Source organism: Moschus berezovskii, chromosome 6, assembly GCF_049115385.1.
Source record: "Moschus berezovskii isolate FMDL1 chromosome 6, NW_MosBer_1.0, whole genome shotgun sequence".
NCBI lineage: Eukaryota > Metazoa > Chordata > Mammalia > Artiodactyla > Moschidae > Moschus > Moschus berezovskii.
In genome coordinates this window covers 106868113-106882120 of record NC_142465.1, presented here as the reverse complement: position 1 = coordinate 106882120, position 14008 = coordinate 106868113, and the positions used below count along the sequence as shown (strand labels likewise).

Below are 14008 nucleotides of genomic sequence, written 5' to 3'. Positions count from 1 at the left end.
CTCTGGAAAAAATTCTCTGTGTATAGCATTTGTTGACTTCTGTGGTATATATATTCCCACCATGACCAACTCTAAGCTCCCAAAGTGCCATCACTGAACATGGAGCAGGAAGGGAGGCACCAGGTATTTCTCATGAACCTGTACAACAAGCTCCAGGAACACCACCGAGGACAGGCCTTCAGAAACTCTGGATGCTGCCCTCCCTGTAGATGTGCCCAAGGCTACTAGGGCCCAGCTTCCCCATCTCAGTTACAGCTCATGGCCCGGGATCCAGGGAGGAATCCTCTCTCTCCTTCCCTATTCATAGGGAGCATCTCATCCAGCTTAGGAACAGGGCTGGGGTAGTACATCATGAGGAACGCTGGGCTGGAAGAAGCACAAGCTGGAATCAAGATTGCTGGGAGAAATATCAATAACCTCAGATATGCAGATGACAGTACCCTTATGGCAGAAAGTGAAGAGGAACTCAAAAGCCTCTTGATGAAAGTGAAAGAGGAGAGTGAAAAGGTTGGCTTGAAGCTCAACATTCAGAAAACAAAGATCATGGCATCTGGTCCCATCACTTCATGGGAAATAGATGGAAAAACAGTGGAAACAGTGTCAGACTTTATTTTTTTGGGCTCCAAAATCACTGCAGATGCTGATTGCAGCCATGAAATTAAAAGATGCTTGCTCCTTGGAAGGAAAGTTATGACCAACCTTGATAATATATTAAAAAGCAGAGACATTACTTTGCCAACCAAGGTCCGTTTAGTCAAGGCAATGGTTTTTCCCGTGGTCATGTATGGATGTGAGAGTTGGACTGTGAAGAAGGCTGATTGCCGAAGAATCGATGCTTTTGAACTGTGGTGTTGGAGAAGACTCTTGAGAGTCCCTTGGACTGCAAGGAGATCCAACCAGTCCATTCTAAGGGAGATCAATCCTGGATGTTCATTGGAGGGACTGATGCTAAAGCTGAAACTGCAATACTTTGGCCACCTCATGCAACGAGTTGACTCACTGGAAAAGACTCTGATGCTGGGAAAGGTTGGGGGCGGGAGGAGAAGGGGACGACGGAGAATGAGATGGCTGCATGGCATCAGCGACTCTGTGGACATGAGTTTGAGTGTACTCCGGGAGTTGGTGATGGACAGGGAGGCCTGGCGTGCTGTGATTCATGGGGTCTTGGAGAGTCGGACACGACTGAGTGACTGAACTGAACTGAACAGGATCTAAAGTGTTCTGATTATTTCTGCTGCTTGGTATTCACATCCTTGTGTAATTCCCACACTCAAATGTACCTAGTAACATGCATCTAATAAATGGAATTTGGCAAAAGTGATGAGATGTCACTTATGAGATTAGATTTCAGTTCAACAATCTACCAAAGTCTGAATGCTGCTAACAACCAGGTAAGTCCATGGGCAATATCCTCCCCTGGTTGAACCTTCAGATGATGGCATCCTTGTGAGACATCATGACTCCGAGGACCCAGGTAAGCCATGTCAATTCTTGACCCACAGAAAGTGTGAGATACTAGGTGTTTGCTGACTTCAGCTGCCGAGTTCAGCAGTAATTGGTTGCACAACACATAACTGATGCAGAGCTTCCCTTCAGAGTCAGAAGACAGCAGGTGAACAAGCTGGAGGTTTATCTGTGAGGCTTCACTGCTTCATCCAGACGAGACTTCTTCCTGTGACCAGGTCTGCTGCCTGGTCCCCCCTGGAACTGGAACCCAAACCCCCTCTCTCTATCACATCAGGTCTCACCCAGTGTCCCAGGCTCCTGCCTGCCTATCAGGAACTGAGAAGTGAGTTCCCTGAGACCTTGATCAGCTCCATTAGCTTTAAATTCAGATCAGAAAATGAGAATCTCTCTTATAGTCTAACGAGACGTTGTCCCTGGGGCACCCTTAACACCGCTCAGATTTCTGCCCTGCCCCATGTGCTCTCACTCTGGAAACCAAAGTGGTGCATCACAGAGGGAACATCTGGGGAAATGCTGAACTGGAGAAGATCCTAGTGTATAGTCAGATCAGGCAGGCAGCCACCCAAAAAAACAGAGTCTGGCTGGTTAAAAAACAGAAATTATTTTTCTTATCACAGTTCTGGGGGCTGGTAAGTCCGAGATCAACGTGCTGGCAAGGCTGTGTTCACTGTGAGACCTCTGCTCTTGGCTTGTAGCCATGGCTCCCTCACTGTGTGCTCACCTGGCCTTTCCCTGGGACACATGCACAGGGAGAGAGGGAGGGAGATCTGTCTCATCCTTTTCTTATAAAGTCACCTATTGGATTAGGGCCACATCCTTAGGACCTTATTAAACCTTGGTGTTAGAGGTTTAGTGGCTAAATTGTGTCCAGCTCTTGCCACGTCATGGACTATAGTCTGCCAGGCTCCTCTGTCCTTGGGTTTTCCCAAGCAAGAGTATTGGAATAGGTTGTCATTTCCTTCTCCAGGGGATCCTCCTGACCCAGGGATCAAACTTGCCTCTCCTGCATTGGCAAGAGGATTCTTTACCACTGAGCCACCAGGGAAGCCTATTTAACCTCAATTACTTCCTAAAGACCTTATCTCCAGTGGTCACCCTAGGGTCTAGGATTCAACATATTAATTATGGAGGGACACAGTTTACTCCACAGACCCAGGGAGGTCCATTCTAAGCAGGAAATATAGATACTTGGGGTGGGGGGTAAGGGAAACAGGAGAAGTAGACTTCTACTATGGTGCTGAATCAGATTTTTTAGAATTCTGACACTGATGTAAGAATAAAGGATTGAAAAGGATTCTGAAAGCACACAAGAAAATACTTTTATTAATACTAAATATTTTAAATCTTATTAATGATAAAATTATCTGTGGAGATGCAGGTCTTTTTTAAGTACTATAAATACAGAAAATAATAAGACAATGTCCTTGCCTACATGGAGCTTTCATCTAATTTATGACACAAACACATGGGTGATTTCATTACTGTCAAGAGTTCTAGGAGATTTTCTCGGTAATGGTGGGCTTGCTTATTGACGCTATCTTTTCTGGTGAAAAAGTGGAATTAACTTACTAAAAATTATCTAAAAGCATTAAAGACCTGATAAAATAGAAGGGGAAAATCAGCCCAAATCTGATGGGAGCTTATAAATTCATTGAGTTTTAAACAGATAGAAAACATTAAGAAAACCCCAAAAAACTAACCAGAAATTCTGGAGCTTCAATACAATGAGTGAACTGAAGAATTCAACACAGAGCATCAAAAACAGACTTGACTATCAGAGAAGGAGAAATATCATATGATATCCCTTATATATGAATCTAAAAAGAAATTTTAAAAATGGATTTATTTACAAAACAGAAAGAAACTCACAGATTAGAGAACTTAACTTATGGTCGCCAAGAGAAAAGAATGAAGGGAAGGGATACTCAAGGAATTTGGGACCGACTCCTACACACTGCTATATTTAAAATGGGTAATCAACAAGGGCCGACTGTACAGCACAGGGAACTCTATTGAATGTTAATGTATGGCAGCCTGGATGAGAGGGGAGTTTGTGGGAGAATGGATACACACATATATATGTATGGCTGAGTTTCTTTGCTGTTCACCTGAAGCTATCAAAATATTGTTAACTGGCTATACTCCAATATGAAACAAAAAGTTTTAAAATATGCAGACTTGACCAAGCAGAAGACTCAATGAAATAAAACAAAGATCAGTTGAAATTATCCAATCAGAGGAGCAAAAAGAATGCAAAAGAATAAAGAAAAGCTATAGGAATTATGGATGCCATCAGGAGAAACAAGGTATCCAAGATGCCTGCTCAGTCGCGTTTGACTCTTTGCAATGCCATGGACTTAGTCGGCCAGGCTCCTCTGTCCATGGGATTCTCCAGGCAAGAATACTGGAGTGGGTTGCCATGCCCTTCTCCATGTGATCTTTCTGACCCAGGGATAGAACCCATGTCTCTTACATCTCCTGCATTGGCAGGTGGCTTCTTTACCACTAATACCACCTGGAAAGGCCAATGCTCGGGTTCTAATTTTACCAGTGCTACTTACTCAAATCTTAATCTGTCTTATTTAGGCAGGTGATTTTGGAGAAGGAAATGGCAACCCACTCCAGTATTCTTGCCTGGAAAATCTCATAGACAGAGGAGCCTGGTAGGCTACAGTCCATGGGGTCGCATGACTGAGCGACTTCACTTTCACTTTTCACTTAACTTTGCTTTGCCTCAGTTTCCTAATCTGTTTTTTGAGATAAATGTATCCTGCCTTGTAGGACTGTTGTGCACTCAAATTCATATAGGTAACAACTAGTGGAAGTGATGGAATTCCAGCTGAGCTATTTCAAATCCTAAAAGATGATGCTGTGAAAGTGCTGCACTCAATATGCCAGCAAATTTGGAAAACCCAGCAGTGGCCACAGGACTGGAAATGATTAGTTTTCATTCCAATCCCAAAGAAAGGCAATGCCAAAGAATGCTCAAACTACTGCACAATTGCACTCATCTCACACACTAGCAAAGTAATGCTCAAAATTCTCCAAGCCAGGATTCAACAGTACATAAACTGTGAACTTCCAGAACTTTGAGCTGTATTTAGAAAAGGCAGAGGAACCAGAGATAAAATTGCCAAAATTGCTGGGTCATCGAAAAAGCAAGAGAGTTCCAGAAAAACATCTACTTCTGCTTCATTGACTACACCAAAGCTTTTGACTGTGTGGATCACAACAAACTGTGGGAAATTCTTAAAGAGATGGGAACACCGGAACACCATACCACCTTACCTGCCTCCTGAGAAATCTGTATGCAGGTCAGGAAGCAGCAGTTAGAACTGTACATAGAACAACAGACTGGTTCCAAATTGGGAAAGAAGTACGTCAAGACTGTTTATTATCATCCTGCTTATTTAACTTATATGCAGAGTACATCATGAGAAATGCCAGGCTAAATGGAGCACAAGCTGGAATCAAGATTGCCCGGAAAAGTATCAATAACCTCAGATATGCTGATGACACCACCCTTATGGCAGAAAGTGAAGAAGAACTAAAGAGCCTCTTGATGAAAGTGAAAGAGGAGAATAAAAAGTTGGCTTTAAGCTCAACATTCAAAAAACTAAGACATGGCATCTGGTTCCATCACTTCATGGCAAATAGATGGGAAAACAATGAGAATAGTGGCTGACTTTATTTTGCGGGGCTTGAAAATCACTGCAGAAGGTGACTGCAGCCATGAAATTAAAAGACACTTGCTTCCTGGAAGAAAAGCTATGACCAACCTAGACAGCATATTAAAAAGCAGATACATTACTTTGCTGACAAAAGTCCATCTAGCTGAAGCTATGGTTTTCCCAGTAGTCATGTATGGATGTGAGAATTGGACCATAAAGAAAGCTGAGCACTGAAGAATTGATGCATATGGACTGTGCTAAAATGGACTGGAATGGGTGAATTTAACTCAGATGACCATTATATCTACTACTGTTGGCAGGAATCCCTTAGAAGAAATGGAGTAGCCATCATGGTCAACAAAAGAGTCCAAAATGCAGTACTTGGATGCAATCTTAAAAACGACAGAATGATTTCTGTTCGTTTCCAAGGCAAACCATTCAATATTACAGTAATCCAGGCCTATGCCCCAACCAGTAACGCTGAAGAAGCTGAAGTTGAACGGTTCTATGAAGACCTACAAGACCTTTTAGAACTAACACCCAAAAAAGATGTCCTTTTCATTATAGGGGACTGGAATGCAAAAGTAGGAAGTCAAGAAACACCTGGAGTAACAGGCAAATTTGGCCTTGGAGCACGGAATGAAGCAGGGCAAAGGCTAATAGAGTTTTGTCAAGAGAAGTCACTGGTCATAGCAAACACCCTCTTCCAACAACACAAGAGAAGACTCTACACATGGACATCACCAGGTGGTCAACACCGAAATCAGATTGATTATGTTCTTTGCAGCCAAAGATGGAGAAGCTGTATACAGTTAGCAAAAACAAGACCAGGAGCTGACTGTGGCTCAGATCATGAACTCCTTATTGCCAAATTCAGACTTAAATTGAAGAAAGTAGGGGAAACCACTAGACCATTCAGATATGACCTCAATCAAATCCCTTATGATTATACAGTGGAAGTGAGGAATAGATTTAAGGGACTAGATCTGATAGAGTGCCTGATGAACTCTGGACGGAGGTTCGTGACATTGTAAAGGAGACAGGGACCAAGATCATCCCCATGGAAAAGGAATGCAAAAAAGCAAAATGGCTATCTGAGGAGGCCTTACAAATAGCTGTGAAAAGAAGAGAAGCGAAAAGCAAAGGAGAAAAGGAAAGATATAAGCATCTGAATGCAGAGTTCCAAAGAATAGCAAGGAGAGATAAGAAAGCCTTCCTCAGCGATCAATGCAAAGAAATAGAGGAAAACAATAGAAAAGGAAAAACAAGAGATCTCTTCAAGAAAATTAGAGATTCCAAGGGAACATTTCGTGCAAAGATGGGCTTGATAAAGGACAGAAATGGTATGGACCTAACAGAAGCAGAAGATATTAAGAAGAGGTGGCAAGAATACACAGAAGAACTGTACAAAAAAGATCTTCACGACCAAGATAGTCACAATAACGTGATCACTGACCTAGAGCCAGACATCTTGGAATGTGAAGTCAAGTGGGCCTTAGAAAGTATCACTACGAACAAAGCTAGTGGTGGTGATGGAATTCCAGTTGAGCTATTTCAAATCTTGAAAGATGATGCTGTGAAAGTGCTGCACTCAATATGCCAGCAAATTTGGAAAACTCAGCAGTGGCCACAGGACTGGAAAAGGTCAGTCTTCATTCCAATCCCAAAGAAAGGCAATGCCAAAGAATGCTTAAACTACTGCACAATTGCACTCATCTCACATGCTAGTAAAGTGATGCTCAAAATTCTCCAAGCCAGGCTTCAGCAGTATGTGAACCGTGAACTCCCAGATGTTCAAGCAGGTTTTAGAAAAGGCAGAGGCACCAGAGATCAAATTGCCAACATCCGCTGGATCATGGAGAAAGCAAGAGAGTTCCAGAAAAACATCTATGTCTGCTTCATTGACTATGCCAAAGCCTTTGACTGTGTGGATCACAATAAACTCTGGAAAATTCTGAAAGAAATGGGAATCCCAGACCACCTGACCTGCCTCTTGAGAAACCTGTATGCAGGTCAGGAAGCAACAGTCAGAACTGGACATGGAACAACAGATTGGTTCCAAATAGGAAAAGGAGTGTGTCAAGGCTGTATATTGTCACCTTGCTTATTTAACTTATATGCAGAGTACATCATGAGGAACGCTGGGCTGGAAGAAGCACAAGCTGGAATCAAGATTGCCGGGAGAAATATCAATAACCTCAGATATGCTGATGACACTACCATTACGGCAGAAAGTGAAGAGGAACTCAAAAGCCTCTTGATGAAAGTGAAAGAGGAGAGTGAAAAGGTTGGCTTGAAGCTCAACATTCAGAAAGCAAAGATCATGGCATCTGGTCCCATCACTTCATGGGAAATAGATGGAAAAACAGTAGAAACAGTGTCAGACTTTATTTTTTGGGGCTCCAAAATCACTGCAGATGCTGATTGCAGCCATGAAATTAAAAGACGCTTACTCCTTGGAAAGAAAGTTATGACCAACCTTGATAATATATTAAAAAGCAGAGACATTACTTTGCCAACCAAGGTCCGTCTAGTCAAGGCTATGGTATTTCCCGTGGTTATGTATGGATGTGAGAGTTGGACTGTGAAGAAAGCTGATCACCGAAGAATTGATGCTTTTGAACTGTGGTGTTGGAGAAGACTCTTGAGAGTCCCTTGTACTGCAAGGAGATCCAACCAGTCCATTCTAAGGGAGATCGATCCTGGGTGTTCATTGGAAGGACGGATGCTAAAGCTGAAACTGCAATACTTTGGCCACCTCATGCAACAAGTTTACTCACTGGAAAAGACTCTGATGATGGGAAATGTTGGGGGCGGGAGGAGAAGGGGACGACCGAGAATGAGATGGCTGGATGGCATCACTGACTCTGTGGACATGAGTTTGAGTGAACTCTGGGAGTTGGTGATGGACAGGGAGGTCTGGCGTGCTGTGATTCATGGGGTCGCGGAGAGTCGGACACGACTGAGCGACTGAACTGAACTGAACTGATTGGAGAAGACTCTTGAGAGTCCCTTGGACTGCAAGGAGATCAAAGCAGTCAATACTAAAGGAAATCAGTCCTGAATATTCATTGGAAAGACTGATGCTGAAGCTCCAATACTTTGGCCACCTAATGGGAAGAACTGACTCATTTGAAAAGACCCTGATACTGGGAAATATTGAAGGCAGGAGAAGAAGTGGAAGGGAAGATGAGATGGTTGGATGGCATCACCGACTCGAGGGACATGAGTTTGAGCAAGTTCCAGGAGCTGATGATGGATAGGGAAGCCTGGCGTGCTGCAGTCCATGGGGTCGCAAATAGGCAGACACAGCTGAGTGACTGAACTGAACTGGCGTAGTAGTCACAGTTGTAGTATGCTGCTGCTGCTGCTGCTAAGTCGCTTCAGTCATGTCTGACTCTGTGCGACCCCATAGATGGCAGCCCACCAGGCTCCTCTATCCTGGGATTTTCCAGGCAAGAGTACTGGAGTGGGTTGCCATTGCCTTCTCTGACAGTCATAGTATAGAGAGCTCCAATATAAATCATGCCAAAATGACAAACATCACAGTTTAAAAAGCACAGATGTCATGAGGAAGCAATGAGGGAGGAAATGAAGCATTAAATTAGTGAATATATGCTAGTTTTTGCCTATGAAACTGGATAAGATTTTAAAGCTTGGTAAAAAGCAAATGTAGGTGAGGGTAAGTGGAAACTAATATTCTCACACAATACTAGTGGAAATAAAACTCAGTGCAAATGTTTCAAAAAGCACATACTCTCTATGTACCAAAAGCCTTAAGGATATTCACAGCCCATGAAACAACAGTTCCACCCAGAGAATATCATTAGAGAAATAATCATGAATGGTCCTTATATTTAAATACAGAAAAGCTCAGAGCAACTTTTTTCATAATAGCAGAAATGTTGAAAACTACTAAATGCCTGATGAAATAAAATTTACATTTTGAGGCAGGACAAGAAATATGGGAGGCCAGAAGATGGAAGAGAGGACCCAGAGAGAGGCAGGCAGGTACACAATGATCTCTGATCTGGTTACATGCAGCAGACATGACACCCAGCCCTGTGGGCACCCTGTGTGCTTCACAGACCAACACCCCCAGTCCCTGCTCAGCAGTCCCATTCCTCTCACACAGCCAGGCTCCACACCCTCATACAGCCTCATACACCCACAGACAACCTTTACATGCCCCCTCACACACTACAAACACAAACACACACACACAGAGAAGCACAGAGCCCACAGGAGCACAGACACAGGAAACATGGGGACCCAGGGGCAGTGCTCACACACCAGGCTTGTGGAGCATGTGGGAACAGCCCAGAGTCCCAGCTGAGGTTAGTCGCTGGAGCTTGCACACACAGGGAGCCACTGGGACTCCTAGAAGCTCCCTGAGAACAAGGCAGACAGTGGAGGGACTCAGGCTGACCCAGCTCGGTCCAGACCAAACCTCACTGCTCTGTAAAATCTGCCGCTACGACAAGTGGACCCCCCCACAGGAGAGGGACCAGTGTTCACAGTCAGCGTGGCTCCTTTTTGGTCAAAAACACAGAGACTTGGCTCCAGAACTCCAGACACCTTTCCCTTCACCAAGGCATCCACTCCCTGCTGTGGACCCAGGACAGAGGGCAGCTTTTACCTTGACCACACACCATGGTGCCGAGGAGGAGGACACAGAGTCCGCGCAGGGCAAGGTGTCTGCTCAGAGCCATCCCGACTCCACGTCCTCAAGGTCACAGTCCCAGCTGCAGGATCAGCCTGTGAGGGGGCGTCAGGGTGCCGACCGGGGTCTATATAGACCACCCCTACACCCTCCCTCCTGAGAGCCAATAGCGACACCTGTCACCATTTCAGGCACTATCGGAGGCTGCATCTGCCCTTTTCTGAAGCTCAAACACCAATGAGCTTCTGAATCTTCCACATCTCCTTATATGAGCAACACGGTCCTTTGACCTCCTGCTTCTGTGGTCCCTAAGAGCCGGGCTCCGTGACAGAGGCTGGTGTAGAAAAGTTGCATCAAAAAGCATGACTGACATTTTCTCATCTGATCACCCTGACCAATACCATAGAGTGTGAGCTCTGACAGGGTTAGAGTGGGGGATCTTTTGGCCTGTGGAGAATATCTCTGGTGGAATCAAGGATTGATCTTCTATGGGACTGAGCTCAGGGACAAGGAAGGGCACTACAAGAAGGCTTGAAATACAAGAATATTTATCAGGCCAGCAGAAAGTGAGGACCAGGAGCACAGGAATTCATAGGTGACCACAGTGGGAGTGAGGTGGGATCCATCAAGTTGAGGGGATGAGTTTGCTGGTCTTTCCCCGCCTTCTCAGAAGGATCTGGAGCCTGGGTACTGGAGCACATGCATGCATTCTCAGTTGTGTCTGACTCTTTGCAACCCCATAGATTGTAGCCTACCAGGCTCCTCTGTCCACAGGATTTCCCAGGCAAGAATACTGGAGTGGGTTGCCATTTCCTTCTCTGGGGGATCTTTCTGACTCAGGGATTGAACCCATGTCTCCTGTGTCTCCTGGATTGGCAGGTGGGTTCTTTACTGCTGAGCCACCTGGGAAGCCCTGTAAGGGATTTTCAGACACACTAAATCCCTTCCCCTTTATTGCATTTCAGTTTTTGTGAAATATCCCTTTCGGCTAGCCACCAAATAATGCTTCAAGAGAGAAAGAGATTGCTGTTATAGGAAACAAAGAGAAAGTAGGAGTCATCATTCAACTCTAGCCTGCCAAAATAGGATTTGGGTATCTCTAGAATAAAACATACAGTTTAGAAAGACTTAGGTTTCCTAAACTTCACAATTTCCCCCTTTGCATATTGACAGTTTGGTTTGATAAGATTCATTGTATTATAAGCCATTACTAAAGAAGATGCAAAATATAATTTAAGGGAACTGCCCCAGACAGAAGGATAAATAGAAAGTATTCTGCTACACAGTAGCTGCAGTTCAGTTCAGTTCAGTTCAGTCGCTCAGTCGTGTCCGACTCTCCGCGACCCCATGAATCACAGCACGCCAGGCCTCCCTGTCCATCACCAACTCCCGGAGTTCCCTCAAACTCATGTCTCAGAGTCGGTGATGCCATCCAGCCATCTCATTCTCTGTCGTCCCCTTCTCCTCCCGCCCCCAACCTTTCCTAGCATCAGAGTCTTTTCCAGTGAGTCAACTCGTCGCATGAGGTGGCCAAAGTATTGCAGTTTTAGCTTTAGCATCCGTCCTTCCAATGAACACCCAGGACTGATCTCCTCTAGAATGGACTGGTTGGATCTCCTTGCAGTCCAAGGGACTCTCAAGAGTCTTCTCCAGTACCACAGTTCAAAAGCATCAATTCTTCGGTGATCAGCTTTCTTCACAGTCCAACTCTCACATCCATACATGACCACGGGAAAAACCATAGCCTTGACTAGACGGACCTTGGTTGGCAAAGTAATGTCTCTGCTTTTTAATATACTATCAAGGTTGGTCATAACTTTCCTTCCAAGGAGTAAGCGTCTTTTAATTTCATGGCTGCAATCAGCATCTGCAGTGATTTTGGAGCCCCAAAAAATAAAGTCTGACACTGTTTCCACTGTTTTTTCCATCTATTTCCCATGAGGTGATGGGACCGGATGCCGGCAAGGGGTCTAAATGAGGCCTGTGAAGCAGAAAAGAGAAGGGGTTCATGCTGCCCGAAATTATCAGTGACCCCACCTCCTTCATCCTACATTTAAGGGGAAAAGCAGTGACAAGAATGGAAGCCCAGGTGGATGAGGGGACAGAGAAAAGCAGAAGGGGCTGAAGTTCATGTGGCCATTGCTGCCTTGTTCTGTTTCCACTGATCAGAAGCTCCCAGATGGTAACCAGAAAGTAGTCCTGGGGTGAATAGAGACCGAGAAGGACAGTAAGGGGATATAAGATAGTGACAAAACTCAAGGTCACTAACATGCTCCCCCCATGCCTCATGCCTTCTCAGGCTAAAGATTCCCATGATGCACCCCTGTGGTCCACACAAGCCCACACTGAGGCCCCCTCACCCTGACTCTCATCATTTCAGCAGAGATGGGGGAAGGACAGATCTGTGACACACACACTTCAGAATCCCCACCAGAGCTCAGAGATGGATGGCTCCATGCACCCCCCACCCCCCCCACACACCTTGAGGTCTCAGTGAAGCCAACACTGAGGGCAGCTGTGGGCCAGTCCACAGCCCTGTCATATCCCCCACCAGATGGACTCCTCATCCTGGTCAGCAGACAGAGCTTCTCAGTCCTGTCATGCCCGTCCTTCCTATTTGAGACTCAGGTAAATGAAAAGGGAGAAAAGTCAATTGAACACATTTTTTTCTCTTTCTATTTAAAGGTGCTAATATTTTATTTTATAACAGTCACTTACTTGTTCTGTGTTCCTCTCACTTCCAAGCCCCCATCTGTACATGAACTCCATCTCCTTCTGGATGCTTGGCACAGTAGTGATAATAACTGATTATAAATGTCAGAACCAGAATATAAACTCAGGGGCTGGAATAGGACCAGGATCTGCTCAGTCACTTAGAGTCGATGCTCTACTCCCCCTGGGGCCCAGAGTCATCATTCCTTACCCAGTTATGGACTCCACAGCATCACCAGAATCCATGAGGCAGACACCTAGAACACAGGACATGCTTCCTGGGGTCCACTCATCCCTCCCACAGGATGACACAGGGATGCGTTTAGTGAACCAGATACACATGATCTCACCTCGGGATTGAGATATCACAGGTAAGACACTGTTAGGGGCTCCAGACTGTATTATAGGGAGGGGTGGGCTGCAAAGGCGGGGCTAACTCAGGGCTAGTATAGGGTCCCCAGCACCTGCGACCCCAAGAGCTGGGAGTGCAGCATCAACACGGACCAATTTACCCTCTGATGAAGGTATGTCTTCTCTGACGCATAAGAAAACCTCAGTGTCCAATCTCATCCAAGATTTGAAGGAGGAAAGCTTTAGGGAGGCCATTAACCAACTTTGTCTAAAATAAACTTGAGAGAGTGCAGGCTCAGGAACCAGTCTGCCCTGGCCTGACTCAGAGCTCAGCCACATGCCATGTGTGTGACTTTGTACAGGATCCTTACACTCTCTGTGTAGTGGCTTAGTCTGTAAAAGGAGAGTTATCTTTGTGCCTAATTGACAGAGTTTTGGTTAGAATTAAATGAGTTGGATTAGTAAGAGATATAACCACTAGTTAACAGTAGTACATAGTAGTGATGGAGAAGCAATATTAGGGCCCCTCTCTCCATCCCATCCCAGGAATCACAGAACTCTAAAACAGGAATTAAATTCTATTATCTGGAGCCTTGACTGGAGCTATCAAAACTCTCCTAGAGTTCTGACTTCTGTGATGGTGATTGGTGCCAGAGTTGTGAGTCTTCCACACGTCACCCCTTCTCTCTGTCCCCCATTCTACTGCTCATGAACTTTGACCCTACCAACTATGAACCTCATGAATTAAGTTGTTTACTTGCTAATTTTACTTTATTAATGGACTTGGTAAAAGTTCTGTGTCTAATTCACCTCCTTATCCCCAAAGCCTGCTAATAAAAAATCCTAAATGGTGTCTCTTGTATACCTGAATGAATGAATGAATGTCAGTCAGGTGTTTTACACAATTCATTTCAATCAAAAGAAATCTTTTGAGAAATAATTTAACTTGTTGTGAGGACTTAAGAGCACAATGCAAGTTGTGTCACTTGTAATGATATTTCAATATGATCAAATGGTATAAGCCATGGTTCACTTCAACACTTTGCTGCAATGAATGCAGTAAATTGCAATACCAGAAACAAGGCTAGCCCTATTCCAAGAGCAGTGCTGAGAGAGCCAGTTCTAAACACGTATAAAAAAGCTG

The 14008-nt window shown here is 44.7% G+C and overlaps 1 protein-coding gene across 1 annotated transcript in view; it reads right to left on the bottom strand.

Annotated features, from left to right (window-relative positions):
- LOC129536142 (scavenger receptor cysteine-rich domain-containing protein DMBT1-like) overlaps positions 1–14008 on the bottom strand; it is a 141847-nt gene that overhangs the window by 54538 nt on the left and 73301 nt on the right. Inside the window, 1 exon segment of the mRNA XM_088837051.1 lies at positions 9778–9864. Coding sequence (XP_088693177.1) covers positions 9778–9864 — 87 coding nt within the window.